The following is a 25,670-nucleotide window of genomic DNA, read 5'->3' as shown; positions in this document are numbered from 1 at the left end:
GGACTACATGCAATATGTCAAATGATGATACAAGTCCTTTTAGGAAAGGGAAGTCAAGCAAGAACACATCAGAAGAGTCTGTAGTGGAAAAGATCAGTAGCTTCAAGTTCCTGGATAGCAACATCTCAGAGAACCTATTCTGGGCACAGCATATAGAACCTATTCTGGGCACAACTGTAAAGAAGACCTGCCAATATCTCTACTTTCTTGGAGTTTAAGGATATTCAGCATGTCTTCGAAAACTCTGGTGCATTCTTGATGATGTACAGTAGAGAGCATTCTGACTGGCTCCATCATGGCCTGGTATGGAGACTGCAATCCATCGAAATGCAAGGAGCTACAGAAAGTAAAGGACTCAGCCAGTGAGTTAAAACTCTTTCTATTATCTAAAAGAGGCAACATCTCAGGAAGTTGGCATTCATCATCGTGGATCCCATCATCCGGACCATGCCTTCCTCGTCTTTATGGTGCCAAAAGGCCAGAGGTGCAAGAGCCTGAAGGTGCATACTACTTCTTCCCCACTGCCATCAGGCTCTTGAACTGACCTGAAAAACTCTAACACCACCTAGAATATTTATCTTTCTCCTTCTCAATTTGAATGAGTGTTAATATGTTTACTTTTGTCCTATATGTACAGTATAATGTATTTTAATTCAAGTTTATGTTAACTTATGTTTGTCACATTTGTAATCTACTAGGCTGCCACTACAGAAAGCTAATTTTTATGGCATTTATAAACTGTGTATGTATGCCTGTGACAATAAACAAAGTTGAAAGATGCATCTATTTTAATCTGTTGTGTCAGACAAGTAAAATCTGATATTAATGCATAGTTTGTGGCTGAAACCTTGAGCTCAGTTAAGTCTGTTGTGTGAAATGTCTTCAAGCAGCAGAGGTACAAAGAAATAAACAATGATACCATTTTTTTGTATGGGGCAGAAGATATTGATCATACACTACAGATGTAAGAGGGAAAACTGAAAGTTGTGAGCCTCTGGACATAATGTTAATTTTGAATTTCAACATGAGAAGCAATATGTGAACAAGGATGAACATCTACAAACTCTTAGATGGTCAATCCATTACAATCAAACACAAATGCAATTATTACCCTTTTCTTATGATATCTAATTATATCAAGATTATCTTGGCTAAGTTGTTCACAAAAGTAGGTTGACAGGCATGAATCCCTGACTTTGCTCAGTCAGTTGAAGCTAAAGAGTACACATAATTAACCTGTGCCCTAGCAAATTGAACTAAAGCAAAGTGAGAGTTATCAGTTTAAACAATTTGATTATTTCCAGATACAGTACAAATTCAGAGGGCATTTATAAGTAAAAAAAAAAGACCAGATCCTTAATTATATGAGATTGATGTAAAGACACTCACTTGTTAATGAGAATGACCACCATTATGAAGCTCAATAATGATGTTACAGAATATTATAGCTCAGTGTTGGCTGGGAAGCTACATCAGCTCCTGTAAATCAATGAATAACTGAACTGCTGAATCAATAAGCAGACAACCTCCAACATATCTAAGGAAAATACATGTCCAATCTTAATCTGTTTCTTTCTTCTAGACCAGTGGTTCCCAACGTGGGGCGTACGCCCCACAGGGGGGTAATTTGATTTTTAAGGGGGGCAATTCGAGAATGAGTTATTAACAGTGAATTTTTTCTAGTAAGTCTGTGTGAGTATGAGTGTGTGTGCGCGAGTTAATACATATGTGTATATACAGTATGCATACATAAAAATACTTGTGTATGTACATGTGTAATTGCGTATGTACTGTATATATAGTGTATCACCATCATTACAACCATCAAATGGCTTTCATAATTAAATTAATGAATTGACTGATGTAGGAAGGAATGAATGAACAAGTCCAAACGCGTAAGAAACTCGTACGAGGACGCACCAATGCTGCTTTTTGCAGTAGCTTTCGGTTCTTGGTGGTGTGAAGGTGTGTACATTGCGTCATCTCTTTTAAACGGTGTATCTGTCTTTGTATGCTGTAGAAACGATTCGGCATTGTTTTATTTATTTATTATTATTATTATTATTTTAATATCACTTAATGTTCTTTTTTTTACAATTTCTTAGTAATTTCTTCCTCAGAATGTTAACAGTCCTTTGGTTCTTTTATTTTTCTCTTTCATGAATGCCATGTTCTTTGGAAGCTTGTTTAAACCAAGCTAATGGTCTTTTAGGCTTCCTCCAGGTGAATAGGAGTTCTCTTTTTGAATAATAAGAATTATATATCACCACAGGGGGCATCAGGATTTTAGAGCTGATTAGGTGGGGCATGACCAAAAAAAGGTTGGGAACCACTGTTCTAGACTCTCTTCAAACTGATGAAACGGAAAACAAATACGTAGGTCTGAGATAGATAGAGTTAATTGGTTTACTGCGCCAGTGTGTAGAAGTGTATAAAGTGAAACACTAAGGGGAGATCCCATAAATTGTCATCACAGGAAAAACCTGACTACCTGAAACATTAAATTCTGTTTGGCATCTATATAATGCCTCAGGGTATCTTAAAGCACTTTGAGACCAATGAGGCACGTCTGTCTTGGAGTTCTGTATTCCTCACGTATTTCAAGCTTTCATGGTAGCGAACAATCTAATTCTCTTCAGAACATCAGACAAATCAAAATGTTTGTTTTCCTTGCACTTCTCTCATAATTAAAAGGAGTAATAGGTTTTCCCACACTATCTATGGCTTTATTGCGATTTTCTTTCTTTCAGTTGTTTGTCTTCAGGCTTTATCTTCTAACTAAATTTCTAGCGTGTGCAACTTTATTCTCATGCCTCATTTCAGGGATGGTGATTACACTTTGGTGCCTCAGTAAATGTGGAGCCTAATCAATAATTGCCAGCTTTTTCCCCAATCCTGTCACAGATGCCTCACCAGAGATCACTGGATATTACATGGACATGGCATCTGCTCATTCCTTTCTCTCCTACATGCTAGTGATCAGGCACATCTTAGCACAATAGCTCAACAGAGATTAGGAATTCCATTATAGAATAGGAATAGGGATTGAACTTGGTTCTTTTTGCTTAGCTATAAGTGTACTTAAGATGCCAGCTTTGAGTATTCAGTCACTCTAATAAGGATTCTTAATTTTAACATCAATCACAATACATATTGGAGAAGAACACTTTTTATTTTAACGTTATCTTTTTCCACACTAGAGACAATGATTTACTATATTAGAGGCACTTTATACATGGAAGATCTATATGTTCAAATACAGTTTCTGTTTTACGCATCAGCCAAGCAAGCAAATGACTAAAACAAGGAAGTTAATTCTATCAATATTTTATGCATTTAAAATAGCATCTATAAAACTGATCCTTAATAACTAAGTGCAGGGGATATAAACGTTGCTATTTTCTTCCAGCTACCATTGGAAACTTTGAACGTTGCAACATCGTTTTTAAACACAACCTTTGTTCATAGCTTTAAATGATAACATTATTTGGTACTTCAGTACTTTAATCCATTTATTCTGTTCAGGTGATCAATATAACAAAAAGCCTCATGTCACTTGTAAAGAAGATATCTCAAGCTTTCCAATTTTGTCTGGTTGAGCCTTGTATTTGCTACTTTGTGATCTGTAATTAAGGAAACAAATTTGTTACTATTTTAGCATAGCACTTTAAACATAATGCTTACATTTCTTGAGAAGACCTCACGACTGTCATCTAACAGTGCTGTCTGTTAATTGCTTATATATATAAAATTATTTGTGGTTCTCCATTGTTAAAATTTGAAGAAAAAAAATTACATTGTAAATTTCTTATTCAGAAAGTCAGAAGGCATGGGATCCAGGGAAGTTTGGCCAGGTGGATTCAGAATTGGCTTGCCTGCAGAAGGCAGAGGGTCGTGGTGGAGGGAGTACATTCAGATTGGAGGGTTGTGACTAGTGGTGTCCCACAAGGATCGGTTCTGGGACCTCTACTTTTCGTGATTTTTATTAACGACCTGGATGTGGGGGTAGAAGGATGGGTTGGCAAGTTTGCAGATGACACAAAGGTTGGTGGTGTGGATAGTGTTGAGGATTGTCGAAGATTGCATTGAGACATTGATAGGATGCAGAAGTAGGTTGAGAAGTGGCAGATGGAGTTCAACCCAAAGTGTGAGGTGGTACACTTTGGAAGGACAAGCTCCAAGGCAGAGTACAAAGTAAATGGCAGGATACTTGGGAGTGTGAAGGAGCACAGGGATCTGGGGGTACATGTCCACAGATCCCTGAAAGTTGCCTCACAGGTAGATAAGGTAGTCAAGAAAGCTTATGGAGTGTTAGCTTTCCTAAGTCGAGGGATAGAGTTTAAGAGTCGCGGGGTAATGATGCAGCTCTATAAAAATCTGGTTCGGCCAGACAATTGGAGTACTGTGTCCAGTTCTGGTCACCTCACTATAGGAAGGATGTGGAAGCATTGGAAAGGGTACAGAGGAGGTTTACTAGGATGCCGCCTGGTTTAGAGAGTATGCATTATGATCAGAGATTAAGGGAGCTAGGTCTTTACTCTCTGGAGAGAAGGATGAGAGGAGACATGATAGAGGTATACAAGATATTAAGAGGAATAGATAGAGTGGACAGCCAGCACCTCTTCCCCAGGGCACCACTGCTCAATACAAGAGGACATGGCTTTAAGGTAAGGGATGGAAAGTTCAAGGGGGATACTAGAGGAAGGTTTTTTACTCAGAGTGGTTGGTGTGTGGAATGCACTGCCCGAGTCAGTGGTGGAGGCAGATACACTAGTGAAATTTAAGAGACTACTAGACAGGTATATGGAGGAATTTAAGGCGGGAGGTTATATGGGAGGCAGGATTTAAGGGTTGGTACAACATTGTGGGCCAAAGGGCCTATATTGTGCCTGTACTTTATCCAAAATATATTTCTCAAGTGATCATAGAGCTCTTTCCATTTATAGTGTTCCACTGCATTTGATGTTGAAATTAATAATTCCTTAACAAAGTGAATAATGAAACAAAGTACCGTGCTTTCATAGGAGAGCATGTCTTTCTGGGGCAGTTTCCCAGGATTAATCATTTTGGCCTTAAAAACAGGTTACTGATTTGAAGTTCTCAGATACTGTGAACACTATTAGCTCAAACAATCCTTTCTTTTAACAGATTTAAGAATCAAGACAATAATAAGGTGTAAATAGGGGAATGGCAATATAAATAAAATACAACCATTTGTTCACCAGGCGTTTTAAGTGAAGGTATCCAGACAAAAATCATCATTACCTTACAGTGACAAACGTTCATTCATTGCTAGAAAGCAAAAGCAGAAATAGGTACCAATTATTATTTAAGAACAGCACAAAAACCAGGCTCCCCTCATTGACTCTTCTACGTTTTCTGCTGCCTTGGGAAAGCAGCCAACACAATCAAAAAACCCTCCCACCCCAATCTCTCCTCTCCCCTTCCATTCCATACAAAAGCTTGAAAGCTCAAGAACAGCTTCTGTCCCATTGTTGAAAGACTCCTCAATGGCCTCTGATATGATGAAGATGAACTTCGCAATTTACCTCATTGTCTTCCTGCACTGCCCTTTCTCTGTAGCTGTTGCACTACATTCTGCATTGTACCTTGATGTACTTACATTTTGAAATGGTCTGTGAAAGAGTTTTTCATTGTATCTCAGTATAGGTGACAATAATAAACCAACTGACAACTGAATTGATGAGTTTGGAAAATACATTTCAAATTGCTTGCTATGATAGAAAATGCTGGTAGTACTGAGCAGGTTAACCAGTGGAGAGCAAAATAAGAGCTACCATTTAAGGTTATCTGAACGAAAGTTTAGTGACTTTCTATCAACTTCTAAGTTTTAATGGCTGTCGGTTGGGAACTGATTTATTATGGTAGATAATCCTGGTTATGAACAAATGAGAAATTGCAAAACAGACTGAGCAAGTGAAGCTTGGACCTTATTCTGTATATTTCACAGAATAAAAGATCCTAAAGGAAGGTTATACCACATTTCTCTTTTAGTTTTTACAAAATAAAGAAAGATCAGGGAATCTGTCCATTAACTTATTTCCATTTTACTTGTGTTCTAAAGCATGAAAACATTTAGTATTAAGAGTCAGGACTGAACTTGCTTTATTCATTAATTGATCATAATATTTTCAGCTATCAAACTCCATTCTAGACTGGAAATCCAATCAATTGTTTTTAAATCACAAATGCTGATGCTTATCAGTTGCTAATCATCAACAACTGTTCATGAGTGTAAAGTTTAGGCTTTGATAGGACCACTCAGTTCCAGAACTCCTTTCAATCTTGGCCCAAATGTAACAAAAGAATTTAATGCCAGAGGTGAGTTACTGTCCTTGATATCATGCCACATCTGGTTCAGTGTGACTCAAGGAACCCTGGCAAAACGTACATCAATGGAACTTGAGGAAAAGTCTCTTCAGTTGATGTATTCATATCCTTGCACTAAGTTCAGAAGGGATGATGTTCACTTATTCAATATTCAATCTGATTTTCAGCTTCCCAGCAAATGCAAAAGCCTTTGCCTGCATGCAACAAAACCTGAACAACATTCATAGATGGGCTGAAAATTGGTTTGGAATATTTGCCTTGCACAAGTGCCAAACAATAATCATCTTCAATATGAGAAACTCTACCCTCAACATTCATTAGCATTAATATCTTCTGGGCCCCACTTTTCTGGGGTTCACTACTGACCAGAAACCAAAATAGATTTATCACATCAATATTGTGGCTACAAAAATACAGAGGCTGGGTATCCTGGCACCCCAGAATCTTTCTACTAGCCATAAAGGTCACAGCAGAATTGTGATGAAACACTCTCCCTTTGTCCAACACCAACAACACTTAAGTAGCTTGATGCCATCCTGCACAAAACTATCCATTTGATTGGCATGCAGTACATCACCCTAAGCATTTACCCCATCTATTAGAGCTCTGTAATTACTCATCAGGTCGACTGCAATAATACCATTCAGTTGTTGACTTCAGGCACCAAAAAGGGCAAGGTCAACAGGACTTGTCACTGGGTCTAAATCCTGACAATTTCCTATCCAATGCCACTGTGGGAATACCTTCATCAGAGGGACTGCAGAAGTTCAAGAAAGTGCCTTGCCATCACTTTCTCAAGGGCCATTAGAAATCAGTAATAAATGCTGGCCTTGCCACTGGAATCTTCAGTGAATAATTGAATAAGAAAATAACTCTCAGATTCCACTCAAAAGAATAGACTGAGATAAATTTGTATAACATTGATCTTGCACAGAAACTAGGCACTGTTGCTACAGAAAAGGAACAAACTGATGCTAAGATAATAAATGCTAATTCTTGGCATAATTAACTTGGATGAACATTTAGGTATTGTACTGGACAGTGCAATGCATAAAATCCTTATGATCACCAGGTACTCAGTCTGCAGGGTTGATCTTGAACTTCGTATTGCACCCCACTTTAATTCTCCATCTCACTCCTACTCTGACCTGTCTTTCTGTGACCCCTTCCACAGGGTCCACATAAACTAGAGAAACAATATCTCATGTTCTGTCCGGACAGTTTGCAACCTTCTGGAATGAACACTGAATTTTCCAGCTTCAGGTAAACTGCTCTCTCATTCTTTGCCATTGTTCTGCTTAAGTCCTTTCTTCATCTCATTTCTATAGAACGGTTCCCTAATGGCCAGTGCTCATGCCAATCTCCATATGCTCTTCTGTCTTACACTTCATTCCTCCTCACAGTTCAGCTTTGAAAACTGATAACTGTCATTTCCTCCCCCAGTTTCAAGGAAGGATCCCTGACTAGAAGTACTAACTGGTCTCTCTTCCCACAGATGCTGCTTGACTAGCTGAATTCTTTCAGCATTTTCTGCTTTTGTTTAAGATTCCTGCACCTGTTTAATTTGTTTTCTTCCTGGAATACTCATCAACAGGTCCAAAAACAAAGGGTCATTGTTAACTAAGTTCAATTTGGACAACATCGTCTGGTGAGTGGAATGAGGCAGTTTGAGGCAAAACTCTAGAATTTGCTGCTCAATGAGCTTTTTGTAAATGGTGCCTGATCTCTGCTTTAGATTTAGTAGACCACCTGAAGTTACTATCCTATTGGAGTGCATATGTTCCAAGTTTATTTCTGAGACTGGCTGGCCATTCCAAACTAGGGAGATATTTCAATGTGTTAAGTTTTAAATATTAGACACAGCCTGCCTGAACCCAAAATGAACTTTGACAAAATAGATCTCAATATTTCAGCAAAATATAGTTGGCGATTGGAGGTCAATGTGATAATTCAGCATTCAGTCTTCAAACTTTTTTTTCGTTTGCACCTCCCTTTCTCTCACTCAATACTTTCTTTCCCCTATTAATTTTGTTTCTTATACTTAATTTGACAGTTTTGTGTCTTCTAGGTCTGACTCTGTGCACCACAGTACAAATTCTTCGGTTCAATAGCTACGCTATTGCTTGCCATATTTATATAGGGTCCAGGTGTCCTGCACGGGGTACTGGTGTTTTTGGACCTACTAGCAACAATTTGCTCTAGAAACCCCCTCCAAGCCACATGGGAGGCTAATAAACCAGAGATTCTAATAGCAAAGCCCCAGTTATGTAAATTGGGTTACACCAGCTATAAACAGCACTGAAATGTGGCCTGTTTAGCTCTGAATATAGCTGTTTGTGCTCTCTTACTTACATTAATAGCCTCAGTGCAAACTCAAAATGGTCTGTATTGCTAGCTCAATAAAGAACAGAAAAGAGAAAATTTAGGAGGCTTACCTTTTCTTCGATACAGTTTAATTAAATATCCAATAAAAGGCAGGGAAAGCAAAGCCGAAGCCCCTCCAGTGCCAATGGCCACCTTGGTTACAAATTGGTTTTGCTGTATCTCTAGAATAAAATACAGAGATATGATGTGGAGCTTTGCAGGCAGAACAGGAAAGTCAGGACTCAGATATTGATTAAAAAAATCAAGTCAACTTAAAAGGTTGCTCCTGCTGCATAGATTATTAGAAATGAGGGCCTGATTACTTTCAGAAAACAAAGGTAATAGATAATTATGGTGGACAATCAGAATTGTATCGCAGGGTAGAAATAGCAAGTACATAGGACTTAGAACAGTACAGTACAGAGACAGGACCTATGGCCATGATGCTGTGCCAAGCAATATAAACCTACTCCATAATCATTCCAACCCTTCCTATTTTTCTTGCATCCCTGTGATGCAGGACATACATTTAAATTGAGAGGGGGAAAGTTTAAAGAAGATGTAAGGAATTTATTTTTACACAAAGAGTGAAGGCTTCCTGCATTGCACTGCCAGATATGGTGGATGGATGTAGATATGACAGAGGCTTTTAAGAGGAGGTTAGGTAGACACAGAATAGGTAAGGAATGGAGGGATGTGGATTATGTTGTTTAATTCTGCATTGTGCTTGGCACAGGCATTGTGGGCCAAAGGGCTTGTTCCTATGCTGCACTGTACTGTTCTATGTGCCTGTGCCACGTGACAGTGAGTATAGGAATAGAGTGAGGTGGAGAATAAATGCATGGCTGAGGGATTGGAGCAGCGGGCAGGGATTCAGAATTCTGGATCATTGGGACCTCTTTTTGGGCAGGAATAACCTGTACAAAAAGGAAAGGTTGCACTTGAGTCCTAGGGGGACCAATATCCTGACTGGGTGGTTTGCTAAGGCTACTGGGGAGAGTTTAAACTAGGATTGCTGGGGGGTGGACCCAAACTGGAGAGACAAAGAAAGAGGTGGTTGGCTCACGAATAAAGAAAGCTTGGAGACAGTGTGAGAGGGAGGATAGGCAGGTGATAGAGAAGGGATGTGCTCAGACTGATGGTTTGAGATGTGTCTACTTTAATGCAAGGAGTATTATGAACAGAGCGGATGAGCTTAGAGCATGGATCAGTACTTGGAACTATGATGTTGTGGCCATTACATAGACTTGGATGGCTCAGGGGCAGGAATGGTTACTTCGATTGCCGGGCTTTAGATAACTGTATTTCAGAAAGGACAGGGAGGGAGGCAAAAGAGTTGAGGGCGTGGCACTGTTGATCAGCGATTGTGTCATGGCTGCAGAAAAGGGGGAAGACATGGTGGGATTGCCTATGGAGTCTCTGTGGGTGGAAATTAGGAACAGGAAGGGGTCAATATCTCTTCTGGGTGTTTTGTATAGACCACACAATAGTAACAGGGACATCAAGGAGCAGATGGGGAGGCAGATACTGGAAAGGTGCAATAATAACAGGGTTGCTGTGGTGGGAGATCTTAATTTCCCAAATGTCAATTGGCATGTCCCTGGAGTGAGGGGTTTAGATGGGGTGGAGTTTGTGGTGTGTTCAGAAAGGTTTCTTGACACAATATGTAGATAAGCCTACAAGAGGAGAGGCTGTTCATGATCTGGTATAGGGAAATGAACCTGGTCAGGTGTCAGATCTCAGTGGGAGAGCATTTTGGAGATAGTGATCACAGTGCTATCTCCTTTATCATACCATTGGAGTGAGATAGGAACAGACAAGTTAGGAAAGCGTTTAATTGGCATAAAGGGAAATACGAGGGCATCAGGCAGGAACTTGGAAGCATAAATTGGGAACAGATGTTCTCAGGGAAATGTACGGAAGAAATGTGGCAAATGTTCAGGGGATATTTGCATAGAGTTCTGCATAGGTACATTCCAATGAGACAGGGAAAGGATGGTAGGGTACAGGAACAGTGGTGTACAAAGGCTGTTGCAAATCTAGTCAAGAAGAAAAGAAGAGCTTATGAAAGGTTCAAAAAACTAGGTAATGATAGAGATCTAGAAAATTATAAATCTAGCAGGAAGGAGCTTAAGAATGAAATTAGGAGAGCCAGAAGAGGCTATGAGAAGGCCTTGGTGGACAGGATTAAGGAAAACCCCAAGGCATCCTACAAATATGTGAAGAGCAAGAGGATAAGACGTGAGAGAATAGGACCAATCAAGTGTGACAGTGGAAAAGTGTGTATGGAACTGGAGGAGATAGCAGGGGTACTTAATGAATACTTTGCTTCAGTATTCACTATGGAAAAGGATCTTAGCAATTGTAGGAATGACTTACAGCAGACTGAAAAGCTTGAGCATGGAGATATTAAGAAAGAGGATGTGTTGGAGTTTTTGGAAAGCATCAAGTTGGATAAGTCACCAGGACGGGATGAGATGTACCCTGGGCTACTGTGGGAGGCGAGGGAGGAGATTGCTGAGCCTCTAGCGATAATCTTTGCATCATCAGTGGGGACGGCAGAGGTTCCGGAAGATTGGAGGGTTGCGGATGTTGTTCCCTTATTCAAGAAAGGGAGTAGGAATAGTACAGGAAATTATATACCAGTAAGTCTTACTTCAGTGCTTGGTAAGTTGATGGAGAAGATCCTGAGAGGCAGGATTTATGAATATTTGGAGAGGCATAATATGATTAGAAATAATCAGCATGGCTTTGTTAAAGGCAGGTTGTGCCTTATGCGCCTGATTGAATTTTTTGAGGATGTGACTAAACACATTGATGAAGGAAGAGCAGTAGATATAGTGTATACGGATTTCAGCAAGGCATTTGACAAGGTACCCCATGCAAGGCTTATTGAGAAAGTAAGGGGGCATGGGATCCAAGGGGACATTGCTTTGTGGTTCCAGAACTGCCTTGCCCACAGAAGGCAAAGAGTGGTTCCAGACGGGTCATATTCTGCCTGGAGGTCAGTGACCAGTGGTGTGCCTCAGGGATCTGTTCTGAGACCCCTACTCCTCACGATTTTTATAAAAGATCTGGATGAGGAAGTGGATTGATGGGTTAGTAAATTTGCTGATGACACAAAGTGGATAGTGTGGAGGGCTGTCAAAGGTTACAACAGGACATTGATAGGATGAAAAACTGGGTTGAGAAGTGGCAGATGGAGTTCAACCCAGACAAGTGTGAGGTGGTTCATTTTGGTAGGTCAAATATGATGGCAGAATATAGTATTAATGGTCAGACTCCTAGCAGTGTGGAGGATCAGAGGAATCTTGGGGTCCGAGTCCATAGGACATTCAAAGCTGCTGCACAGGTTGACTGTGGTTAAGAAAGCATATGACGCATTGGCCTTCATCAATCGTGGGACTGAGTTCAAGAGCCGAGAGATAATGTTGCAGCTATATAGGACCCTGGTCAGTTCCACATGGAGTACAGGAAGGACGTGGAAGCCATAGAAAAGGTGCAGAGGAGATTTACAAGGATGTTGCCTGGATTGGGGAGCATGCCTTTTGAGAATAGGTTGAGTGAACTCGGCCTTTTCTCCTTGGAGCGATGGAGGATGAGAAGGGACTTGATAGAGTGTACAAGATGAGAGGCATTGATTGTGTGGATAGTCAAAGGCTTTTTCCCAGGGCTGAAATGGCTAGCATGAGAGGGCACAGTTTTAAGGTGCTTGGAAGTAGGTACAGAGGAGATGCCAGGGGTAAGATTTTATGCAGAGAGTGGTGATGGGCTGCCGGCGATGGTGGTGGAGGTGAATACAATAGGGTCTTTTAAGAGAGTCCTGGACAGGTACATGGAGCTCAGAAAAATAGGGCTATGAGCTAAAAGAGGACATATTTTTCACCAATTACAAAAGAATATACCATAATGATAACGTTTAAACAGCTGTCATTACAGATGCTTGCTCATCAATGTCTTATTATGCAGGTATTTGAAACATTAACTTGTTACCATCAAAAAATGTGAAAACGAATTGAAATCAACGACCAATCTACTTGAGGAACTCATTGGGTCAAACAACATCTTTGGAGGGAAAGAAATTGCCAAAGTTTTGGAGTGTGACTCTTTATCGGAACAAGTAATTCCTGAGACAGGATCTCATGCTGAAATGCCGATAATACCTTTTTCCTGACAGTTGCAGCTCAACCTGCTGAGTTCCTCCAGTATTTTGTGTGTGTTGCTGCTCAACCTGTTGAGTTCCTCTAATAGAGTGTATTTTGCTCCAGCTTGCAACATCTGCAGACCCTTTGTCTTTTACACTACTTCTGAAAACACATACTGAAAATCAATACTTTTTGGCATTCCAGTGTGAGCAACATTCATTAAACAAAGACTACCTTCACAAGCTGGGATGGGGGATGACCACCTTCCAGAGTTGTCACACTGCAGACTCTCCGAACCATTCAACGAGAACCCTGTTGCACAGCTATAAACACAGACCGAGCGGAAAGTGAAGTCTCCACCTACGTGCGAACAGTTCTGATATCCATTCTTGGGAAGCTTTGGAACCTCACACCTTACAGCTGAAACAAAAAGTTAAGAATTGAGTAATAATTGCACATGCAAAGCATGGCGCAGTGACACACATTACTGGGCAAACCTGCAGTTCATTGTATATGCAAATCTCACAAACAAAAGGTTAACTGGAGGATAATCTGCACTTCATTGCATTGGGTATTTTACCATCAGCTCTCACATGGGTGGATGCACAGTGTAACTAGCAGCTCATTCATAGTACATTCACATCACACCCAACCCTCATGACTGCACTGGAGAATCACTCTGGTCCATTCATGCTACGACTAATCCCAAGCTCTCCAATGAAAAATGGCATCACATAACATAACTTAAACACTGGCTTGCACAAAATTAGGTTTCCCATAACACTAACACAATATCTTATAGAGGGAAGGTTTTCTTAAACCATGTTATTAAGTTGAATACTTCAATTTGAAATCTCCAGTGCTCTCATAGACTGTTTTAATGCTATTTGTTTACTGATACTTACGGACATTTAAGAATAGTCAACCTCATAAGTAATTTTAAAAAAAGCTAGAAATTTATAAATGTACTTCAATGCAAGTTTAATTAATATAGAAAGAAAGACTGCTATTTCTCCTGATCCTCATGTAGTCAAAAAATAAACTTTCAAGTTAAACATAAAGCTAGAACATTCCTAGTCAGGAACCTCAATTTGTTTCTCTTGGAGTTACTGTATAACAATACATATTCTCATCTCCCACATCTGTGAAAGTGACAACTTGCTAGGGGATTTTAGAGGCAGTGTAATCATTATCAATTTGAAGGAATGGGATAAATCTAGTTGTGGTTATTACATAAAGGTTTCCCTGCAGTCTTCCACAGGGAACGTCATTGCCAGAGTCCTTCTCAACCACTACTCTCAGATAGGTTGCTCCCATCCAGCTATAAGATGGAGTCAAGATAACTACAAAGATTATATCAGTTATCTTGCATGTCTTTATCTTGGTCTATTAATTGAGAGTGACTGTGGTGTAGCAGTCGAAAGTTTGCCTTCTGGCAGAAATAATTTCTATTGAATATCTGTCATACAGGGTGAGATCTGGTGTCATCAGCCCAATACTTTAGAGTCATAGACTGGGATAGCTCAGAAACAAGCACTTTAGCCTACCATGTCCATCATGATGTTCCTTAATTTTCCTCGCTGCAATACTGTGATTCTCCTCTAATGTGCTTCCAAGAGGAGTTGAACTAATCTACAGGGCAAAGGGAAAAGGTGTAATATATGTCACCTCCACTCCAGAACCAAGGTTACCCCAAGCCCAGGCATTGTGTTACACTATGAAGCCAACACCTGGGTACACACATTTTTCAAAGCTGAGCTCCAAGTCACTGTTGCTTTGTTGACTGAGCCATATGATATTATGGGCTTTGTAGTTAGTATGTACAAAGCAAATGTCCTCTGTCACTCACCCCTGCAGACAACACTATCCACAGGAATTAACTGTTCATGATGAGATTTCGGAGGAGATGGATTACCTCCCATACCTCAGGAGCCATCTCTCAACGAAGTCAGCTTTCTGAACAAAAGAACATTTTGAGATCAAGGCATCAAACCTGATACAAAGATCATGGCTTACCAGTAATCGTCTTGTCCTCTTGTACACTGTCTATCTGAGAACAAGGCACCACAGAGTATTATAGAGATATCACCAACATTCACTCTGCAAATTCCACTAAAGGCACTGGCAGGAGAAAGGAAGAAACATTTCTGTTCTCTCCCAGGACGACAAGCAGACCGTCAAGGCTCAAACTGGACTGTTTCCTTTGACAGGTAGGCCACATAATCTGATTGCCTAACAGCAGAGTCACAAAAAGAACACTCTGCAACAGTAAGATTTCAAACCATCTTTGAAATGTTTCCCCTGCACATCCAGTAACAGTAGGATTTTAGGATGAAACATTTCAAAGATGTTTCTAGGGTTCAGTGAAAAAATGTAACATTCCCATTGGCCCATTTGGATCCCTAGCCCATGAGCAAAATTAAAAAGGGGCTGCCAAGGGGGTGGAAAAAATCTAAGGTCTACTTATTGACAGAACAATAGGCCCATTATGAAAGGATAAAGGAGTCCTGCACCTCACAAACAACCCACCCCATCTGTTCCTGCAAACATCTACTGCCCCACTTATGCTGATTCTGAGATAGTCTACTGGCCTCAAACAGAACGGAAACCAGTTATCCTTGACCTCAAGAGAGCACCCAGGATGAAAAATACACAGCTGGAGTAAGCACTCCTTACCACTGGAAGACAACTTACAATTCACAAGATAGTACTGCATTGATAAACCTTGTGATAGCTGTTATGTTTTGTAAATTCAGAACATCAAATTAATTCAAAAAACACAGGAGTCCAGGAATGCAGGTCTGACTTTGTGTTTACTTTGTGAAACACACGTTATCATGTGGTAGCAGTATAATGCTTGCAATTCGAGTTTTTCATGTACCCCATAATGAATTATTGAAACAATGCTTAATCAAACAAGATATTTTCAAGACTGCTGAAATATAATTCAGATATTAAATACACAACACCACTGCTGCTTAGCTATAAACTCTAACTCAAAAGCAAATGCATCTCAACTATATACACAATATAGTATACAATCCAACTACTATCTACAGACATCCACAACATAGTAAAGTTTTAATTGCCCCATTCGGGCCTGAAGATTTCATTGCTGCGAAGGCTTTCTTACTCCTGTGGGATAATGTCTTTCCTGAGAGGGGGGAAGGGATCAATCTGCTTGTGAGGAGAGACCTGTGGCTGTGAAACAATTTCAGGTTCTGGTGGTTATAGTTGTTGACTCTGAGACTGCAGGAAGTGGTTCTGACAGCAGTACCACCTTTCTTCTCTTACATTTGATTCTGCTTTCCTCTAACGGATTGGTGTGTTGCCTCCAGGTGATATCAGATGCAAACTTCACCTCATATGACAGTAGTCCAGCTCTGTCCTTAATCTTACTGAGTACCCACTTTTGATCACGTCTGTAGTCCTTCACCATTGAACCTCCAGTTTTGAGGAGCATTCGGTTTGTCTCAGCTGTTTGTCCTGCATACTCCTTTTGAGATTGGATTTGAAGAGATCCAAGCGTGAGCACAAGGGAGGACCCAGGAACAGCATTGCTGGTTAGTTGTTGGTTATGGACTACGTTGCATTGTGATATACAAGAAGGAATCTGGTGAGCTTCTAATTCTGTGTCAGTCCAGCATATTTTGCTCATTGTTTGTAGTGCATTCTTTAGACTCTGGACAAACCTTTCCATCAAGCCATTTGTAGTTAGATGATATGCTGCAGATGTAATATGTCTTATTCCATTCATTTTTAGGAATGTTCCGCCACAAACTGGTCCAATGTCACTGACTCTGTGTTCTGGAACAGTCCTTGAGAAGATGCTTATCAGCACATCAGAGAGTGTGAGGCTGTAGTGGAGGCTAATGGGAAAACCTGGCCACTTCGTAGCTGCATGAATTACAACCAAGAAGTGTGTGCCCATGAATGGTCTGGCAAAATTCAGATCAATCCTCTGCCAGAGCAATGCATGCCATTCCCAAGGATGGACAGGTGCTACTCTCGGCATCTTCTGGATGTGTAGGCATCCCAAACTGTGCATGGTAAGCTGCTCGATCTTCTGATCTATACCAGGCCAACAAGCAAAGCTTTGAGCTAATACTTTCATTATTACCATGCCTGGATGATGCCTAGGAGCATGTAGCTCCTCCAATGCTTTAGCTCTCAACTTGGATAGTACAACAACTCTCAAACCCCACATAAGGCAACCTCCATGAAGGGCAAGTTCATCTTGGTGCTGGTAAAAATGAGGGAACTGGAGTCCCCGATACACATTCCAGCCATTATGGTAGTCCTGAAACAGTGTGGGGTCTTTTCTGGTGTGCCTTTGTGTCATTTCTGCCATGATAGGGTGACTTTTATTTTGCATTAGGGAGAATATGTCAAGAGTAGAGTCTATTTTTGCCATTTTTTTCTAGTATTTTCTTCCAAGGGCAGACAGGACAATCCATTAACATTTCCATGATTAGTCATCCTCTAGAATTCATTCTTGTAGTTGTATACTCTAAGACACAGAGTCCAGTTCTGCATTTGTGAGCTGCTGTTAGTGGGACACCTTTCTGTGAATTGAAAATGAACAGTAGTTTTTAAATATCAGTAATGAGGGTAAACTCTCTCCCATATAAATACTGGTTAACATATTTTACCCTCCAAACCAGACTCATGGCTTTTCTGTCAATCTATGTGTAATTTTTCTCTGCAGCAGTAAGGGAACGTGATGCAAAGGAAAGTGTAATTTCCATCACACATAAATTGTGACATGACTGCCTCTATTCCATGAGATAAGGCGTCACAGGCAAGCTTCACTGGACACTGCAGGTCATATTATGTCAATTCATTCTCTGCGGTCACCATTTCCTTTACCATTTTGAAGGCCAGTTTGCACCTTGCTTTCTCCATTGCCAGATCTTCCTGATCTGCAGTAATGAGTTCAAGGGGAGGAGCATAGTAGCAAGATTTGGCAGGAACATGTTATAGTAGTTGGCAAATTCTAAAAAGAACTGAAACTGTGACATGTCCTTTAGCCTTGGGGCATCCACCGCTGCTTGAATTTTCTCAACACACTTGTGTAATCCTTGTGCATCAATAGTCTGACCACAGTAAGTGATGCTTGATTTAAAGAATTCATACTTGTTGCGTCATGCTCTGAGCTCATAATCTTCTAATCTTTTAACACTGTCTTGAGGTTTTGGAGATGTTTCTTTCATCCTTACAGTTAACAATGATGTCATTCAGGTAACACTGAGTTCCTGGGCAGCCTTGTGGCACCAAGTCCATAGATTTCTGCCAGAGTGCAGTTGCAGATACTACTCCTATTGCAGTGATAAAGCCCCTTGTGAGGGTTTATAATGAGAAACACATTGGAGCCTTTATCTATCTCCATCTGTAGGTGTGCCTCAGATAGGTCCATTTTGCTGAAGTGCTTCCCTCCAGAAAGGTTTGCAAAGATATCCTCTATCCTGAGTAGAAGGTATTGATCTACTTTCAGAACTGGGTTGATAGTGACCTGAAAATCACCACAGATCACAACAGACACATTCTTCTAGGCTACTGGAACCAAAGGTGTTACCATGAGCTCCAGTCAGCCTTGGAAAGAATTCCTTCAGCCTCCATGCGATTTAGCTCGCTGGCTACCTTATCACAAATGGTATAAGGAACTGGACAGGCTTTGCAAAATTTCTGTGCGGCATTTTCATTTAACACTATTTTACCCTTGATATGTTGGAGTTTTCCAATGCTCTCCTTGAATACTGCTGTGGTATCATCCAGTACCCTTCTTAATTCGCTTTCAGCTGGCTCTATTACAGTGGATGTGGCTTGCAAATGGTGGATGGATCTCCAAATAAATTGTAGTTGGCTTGGCCAACCACATCCCCACTTTCCTGTTTTTACCACATACAAGCTCAATGTGATTTGTTGGTTGCTGTATTTCACTTATGTATGTCATTCCCACAGGAGTTATCTTTTCTCCAATGTAAGTTCTTAGTTGAATATCTGCAGGCTTCAATTTGATATCTTTGAAATGCTGTTCAAACTCATTTTCTGGAATGACTGTAACAGCTGAACCAGTGGCCTAATGTTCATGCAGATTAATGCTCTTTCTGGAACTGCAACCTGACTTTTTATCCTTTTCTCTTTCTTGCACAGACCACTTATTTTGGTCAGCCTGAAATGCACTTCATCTGTGTCCTACTTTGTGAGATTTTCTGTAAATTTCACCTTTAGATCTGCATTGGTCTGGTGTATGTGAGCTGATGCCACAATGGTAACACAATTTGTTTGGCCTGGCTGGTTTCTGCTTAGGTGTTGCAATTCTGATCACGCTCACTTCCATTCCTGACCACAACTCAAATGCCTCTGTCTGCAATTTTCATTGAAACAGCAATTTCAGCTGCTTTTTTAAGTGAAAGCTGAGCTTCAGTTAGGAGCCATTCATGTATGCTTCTTTTTAAGATTCCACATTAAATGATTAAGGCCATTCCAAACTGACAACACTCAGATAATCTCTTCAATTCAGTCACATACGCTGAAATGGACTCTCCTTTTTGATTCCGTTTATAAAGTGTTTTGCTATCAACAGTGGCTTTGTTTGTAAGTGTTCCTGCATTTCTTTGACATTATCAGCAAAGTTCATATCTGTTGCTTTGGATGGAGCAGTCAAACTGTTTGCCTTTAAACCAAACGCACTTAGCAGCATTGACTCTTGCTTTCATAGGCGACTTCATTTGCTTCAAAATACTGTTCAATTTGCTCAGTACATAAAATCTAGTTATCTGTTGTGTAATCAAACTCACCAATCTGTCTGATGTAGCCAGCCATTTCTGCCATTATATATGATTATTATCATTTGGTACTCACTCTTTATGAACCCATGAATTATTCTGTTTTTTGCCTTTTTTTAATACTCGATCGTGTCTTCTCTTCTGAAGAACACGCACTGCGCTGTTTTTAACTTGACTGTCTCTGCACATGCTGGGCTGTATTCTTTACTTATATAGAACATAGTACAGCACAGTACAGGCCCTTTGGCCCACAATGTTGTGCCGACCCTTAAATGGAATGGAACTCATTCCTAGAAAAACATCACTCAAAGCTTGTTAAAAAAAAGTACAATGCCTCAAAGTGAAAGTGATACGCTGGCCAAGTCTAACACTTCCTAATCATGGATCATACTATCATGTCTTTAATGAGCTACCAATGCTCCTGAAAAACTGATCATTCTAGTAAGTGTTCTAAAATTATACTGCCTATTGCACTAACTCTCTGTTCCTCTTTTTTTCAAAAGTTTCACAGGCTTCTGGATTTTTACAGTCTAAGCCCTTTTATTGGGAGACACAAGAGATTACAGATGCTGGAATTCTGAGTGAACACAAAGGAGGTGGAGGAATTCAACAGAATCAAGCAGCATCTAGAAGAGAGATGGACGGCCAATGTTTCAGGTCGAGACCCTTCACAAGTCCTTATGAAGAGACTCATCCCGAAGCAATGACTACTCATTTCCTTCCACAGATGCTGTCTGACCCAGAGTTCCTCCAGCTTGCTTATGTGTTAGTAAATGGAAAAAGCTCATCAGGACCAAGTAGCCCATAAGTGATGGTTCTTCCTTTCAATGGATACATGGGCTACATGTCACACCAAACAGAATCCTAGGTAAGGTCAACCATTTAGATCAGCTTTATTTATTTATTTATCTATCTATCTATCTATTTATTTCTATCAAGTCACTCCTTATTCTTTTCAAAAATGTCTTAAAGTCAATAGTTCACATTGAGAAACAGAGGGGACAGTCACAAAGTTTAACATTAAATTCAATCACTCATGGTGATTGTGATTGTTATGTCATGACAGTTGTAGGCCTCTTACCTAAGAAAGGATGTTCTGCCATTGGAAAGGAGGTTCACAAGAATGATCCTGGGAGTGAAGGGGTTACTATATGAATAGCTTTTGATAGCTCTAGGCCAGTACTCACTGGAGTTTAGAAGAATGAGGGGAGATCCAATTGAACCTGTCAAATATTGGAAGGCCTATACAGAGTAGACATGGAAACGATATTTCCTATAGTGGGGGAGTCACAGTTTCAGAAAAGAGGTGCCGTCTCTTAGAACAGAGATACGGAGGAATTTCTTTAGCCAGAGTGGTGAATGTATGGAATTCATTGCCAAAAAAGGCTCTGGAGGTCAAGTCACTGGTATATTTAAAGCAGAGATTGATAGGTTCTTGATTAGTCAGAGTATCAAATGTTATGAGGAGAAGACAGGATAATGAAATTGAGAAGGATAAAAAAAAAATCAGCCACGATGGAATGGCAGAGTAGACCTGATGGTCCAAACGGCCTAATTACTTGCTAGTCCTCACTGTTTTTTTTAGTTTGAACATCTCGCTGCACTTCAACAGGTCAATAGCCATCTCAGGTTATTTTTTAAAAATACCTCGCTACCACGGTTATGTTTTGTAACTTCAAAACATTAAAGTAATTCAGGAATGCAGGTCTAACTTCGTGTTCACTTTAAGCAAGGCACACACATATCACATGATAGTGTAACGATGTATGCAATTCACGTATTTATGCATATACCCCGTAAACCATTACTGAATCAACAGGAAGGCTCAGTCAAACAATATGTTTACAAGATTACTCAAATATTACTTAAATTATTAAATACACAACAATAGCTGACTAATACTGCTATTTACAGCCCATCTCTTGTGACAGGATAATATTAAAGAAAGATGGGGTGGCCAACCACTCAGAAGAGAGAACAAGACCCAGCTGGCCAGGTGATTAGCACCACATCAGTCCAAAGTGAGTGTAAACATGGCAGGAATTTACACTGCTCCTGCCATCAGAGGAGGCAACATATCCTTATTCACTTGGAATAGTTTCTTTATGATCATTTTAGGATTATTTTAATAATATGACAACTCTCTAAATCATGAAGTGGTAAACTCTTGGCAGGTTGTACCCGAATCCTTTGAAAATCAACTGAAAGCTGTGGTGTGGGGTTGTGTAGACAGAGCAGGGCCCAGCAGCTTAAATTATTGGAAAATAGATCCTGATTGCTCTCAGAAAAAAAATAAAGCTAATTACAATACTAAAGCAAAGAGAAGAGGATATATTAACTGTCAACTTCCAATAACGGACAATGATGATAATATTTAAAGGGATCAACATCAGTTTCTCACTCATTAAAATCATTTCATGCATTGCACAATAGGAAAATTGCACAGTGCACTCTACATACAAATGCTCTAAGTTTCTTAATAACTAATCATAACCTCAAATGATGGGTGGAGTTTGCTGAACTGCACAATATTTACAGAATAGCTGCACTTACATTATTTGCAAAAAAATCTGTGCAAAATACTTAAAACCCAATTGCCAGTAACCAACAGGAATTCAAGAAATGCAGCTGCAATGTGTGCAAAGTCATCAAGGCAGCAAAACATCAACACAGGGACAAGATCCAGACACAACTCTCCACCAACAACACATACCGCTCATGGCAAGGTCTGCACACCAACACAGACTTCAAAGCTAAGTGCACTCTCTCCTGAGTAAGCTAAATCTTTTTTATGCTCGATTTGATATCAGCAACACTAGGCCCCGAAGAGAGACGCCGAAGAGACCCGCACCTTGACCATCTCTGAGGCTGAAGTACGCAGCTGTTTCCAACACTGTCGCATTCACCTCAATAATAAGCAAATGCTTTGAGAGACTGGTCAAGGACTACATCTGCAGCACACTACCACCCACACTGGACCTGGTACAATTCACCTACCAACACAACCAACTGACAGACGACGCAGTAGCCACAATCCTACACACTGTCCTTACACATCTGAAGAAGAGGGATGCTTATGTGAGAATGCTGTTCTTGGATGACAGTTCAGCATTCAACACCATAGTTCCCTTCAGGCTTGGCAAGAAACCTTGGCCTTCACCCTGCCTTGTGCAGCTGGATCCTGGACTTCACATCAGATCCTCGGAAGGTGGTAAGAGTGGGCTCTCTCACCTCTGACCCTCAACACAAGTGCCCCTCAGGGCTGTATCCTAAGCCCCCTCCTTTACTCTCTGAATACCCTCTGTCATCACCCACAGCTCCAATCTGCTAATTAAATTTCTTGACAATACCACATTGATTGGCCTTATCGCAAATAATAACAAGGCAGCCTACAGAGAAGAATTCATCATCCTGACACTGTGGTGTCAAGAAAACAACCTCTCCCTCAATGTAGCAAAAACAAAGTAGCTGGTTGTGGACCACAGGAGGAATGGGGGCAGGCTATCCCCTATAGACATCAATGGATCTGGGGCTGCGAGAGTGAACAGCTTTAAATTGCTCGGCATACACATCACCGAGGATCTCACATGATCTCTACATAGCGGCTGTGTGGTGTAAAAAGAAAACAACAGCACCTCTTTCAACTCGGACAGTTGAAGCTTGGTAAGGGCCATCAAACCCTAAAAACTTTCTACAGGAGCACAATTGAGAGCATCCTAACTGTATGGGATGGGAACTGTACTTCCCTCAATCACAGGACTCTGCAGAGACAGCCCAGCAATCTGTAGATATGAACTTCCCATGATTCAGGCATTTACAGAGACAGGTGTGAAAAAAAGGCCTGAAGGATCATTGGAGACCTGAGTCACCCCAATCACAAACTGTTCCAGCTGTTACCATCTGGGAAACAGTACCACAGGATAAAAGTGATGAACCAACAGGCTCTGGGGCAGCTTTTTCTGCCAGGCCATCAGACTGATTAATTCTATTTCTATGCTATATTGACTGTCCTGTTGTACATACTATTTATTATAAATTACTATAAATTGCACCATTGCACATTTCAATGGAGAAGTAACAAAGATTTTTCTTCTCATGTATGTGAAGGATGTAATAAAGTAAATTCAACTGAATTCAATTCATTTCTTGTCCTAGTTTCTAATATATGCATATAAGTGACTTACATTGCACATAAAATTATCTATTTTTAGGCCAGAAACTTAGCTAAGCAATAATTACAGATTTATCACACCACTTAAAAACTCGCTCAGACCCCTTGCATCAAAATATTACATTCATAGGTTCCTTTACATTAGAAATGGCATGCAAAAAACCTTCATTCACATCAAAACAAGAGATTCCTATTTGATTGCAGTGGTGACATTTGAAAGCAGCAGAGCTTGTGAAAGGATTTTGGATTGCTGATAGTAGTTGAATTTTTGGTTTAGTTTTACATGCTCAAAATGTTACTACTGCAGAGATGAGGGCAAAGAGCAACACCTGTGATTCCATTATTACCACAGTCCTATTACAAATTAAAAATATAATTGTATACCATGAAAATCAAATTATATCTACTAGCACAAATTATTGGAAAAGTAATCCTGGTTATTCTTAGAAAAACAGGTAATTAATAGTGCAGTTGTAAAGCAGAGAGAAGAGGACCTATCTGCCAATTACTTAGTAATAGACAATGATGATAATATCTAAATGAACTGATTTCAGTTTTTCTCACTCATCATCAAAAAATCATGGTGTAATTTGAAACACTTGATTAACAATATCAAGAAACAGTGAAGATAAATTTGAAGCAACAATCGATTAGAAGAAGTTAGTGGGCCAAACAGCATCTGCGCAGGGAATGAATTTGCCAATGTTTTGGGTTGAGACCTTGTGTCAGGACAAATAAGTCCTTTCTCCACATAGATACTGCTCTACTCTGAGCTCTTCTAGCAGACTGCTTGTCGTTCCAAACTCCAGTATCAGTATCTGCAGACCGTTGTGTCTCAGATACAAATGTGTCTTCTGTGTTTTACATACTATTCTTGAAACCACATATGCAAAATTAATACTTTTCTGTACAGTACTCCTGTATGATCCAGAACTCCAATTGGAGATGGACAGAATTATGTAAATGCATACTAAACAAAGACCACCTTTGCAAGTTGGGATGGGTGATGACCACCTTCCGGAGCTGTCACACTGCAGACTGTCTGACCCGTTCAACGAGAACCCTTTCGCATAGCTACAGACACAGACTGAGCGGAAAGTGAAGTCTCCACCTACATGCGAACAGCTCTGATAACCATTCGCTGGAAGCTCTGGAACATCACACTTCACAGTTGAAACAGAAAGTGAAAAATTGAGTGATGAGTGCACTTATGCAAAATGTGTGACATTAAAAATTCTCAAAGCACCTTATCCAGTGTAGTGATACACATTATGTGGGGAAATTGGTGGACTCTTCATTTTATTCCACTGGGTATTTCAGCATCTGCTTTGTGTGGGCGGTTGCAAAGCAAGGCACTTCACTTATAGTGTTCTTGACATTAGACCTGACTTTCATGACTGCACTGAAGAATGGCTTGGGTTCATGTGTGCAGTCACACTATGGTCTCGGTGTATTGTGATCATACTCAAGACATCCATTTGACAGTGGTATCACTTATCAAAACAAACACTACTCTGACTAAGCTAGGTTTCCATACAATGTTTTTATCAAAGATGGGATTTTCTAAGTCATGTTAATAAGAAGAACATTTTAATTTTGAGAGCTCACTGCTGTCAGAGGTCTTTGTAGAGCTTTGTATTCTTTTCTGATACTTAAAGGAATTTAAAAAAAAGTCCAACTAAACTTAATGAAAAGCAGAAATAAAGAAGTGTATTAATGTCAAAGTCAGGGTTGAGTTTACTGTCATGGAAAGGGACATATATTTTGCAAACACATATTAAACAAAGACCACCTTCGCAAGTTGGGATGGGTGACGACCACTTTCCAGAGCTGTTACACTGCAGACTCTTT

At 40.1% G+C, this 25,670-nt stretch overlaps 1 protein-coding gene across 1 annotated transcript in view; it reads right to left on the bottom strand.

The window, feature by feature from the left end:
- Window positions 1-3,227: 3,227 nt before the first annotated feature.
- LOC132401598 (L-selectin-like) overlaps window positions 3,228-25,670 on the bottom strand; it is a 39,496-nt gene continuing 17,053 nt past the window's right edge. Inside the window, exons 9-12 of the mRNA XM_059983619.1 lie at window positions 13,095-13,280; window positions 8,787-8,897; window positions 5,266-5,292; window positions 3,228-3,623 (exon numbers count right to left, since the gene is read on the bottom strand). Of these exons, the coding sequence (XP_059839602.1) occupies window positions 5,267-5,292; window positions 8,787-8,897; window positions 13,095-13,280 (323 nt within the window). The 3' untranslated portion in view covers window positions 3,228-3,623; window position 5,266. The remainder of the gene's footprint in view (window positions 3,624-5,265; window positions 5,293-8,786; window positions 8,898-13,094; window positions 13,281-25,670) is intronic.

The sequence above is a fragment of the Hypanus sabinus genome, chromosome 11, assembly GCF_030144855.1.
Source record: "Hypanus sabinus isolate sHypSab1 chromosome 11, sHypSab1.hap1, whole genome shotgun sequence".
Classification (NCBI taxonomy): Eukaryota; Metazoa; Chordata; class Chondrichthyes; order Myliobatiformes; family Dasyatidae; genus Hypanus; species Hypanus sabinus.
The sequence above is the reverse complement of the archived record's forward strand: the minus strand, read 5'-3'. Positions and strand labels throughout refer to the sequence as shown.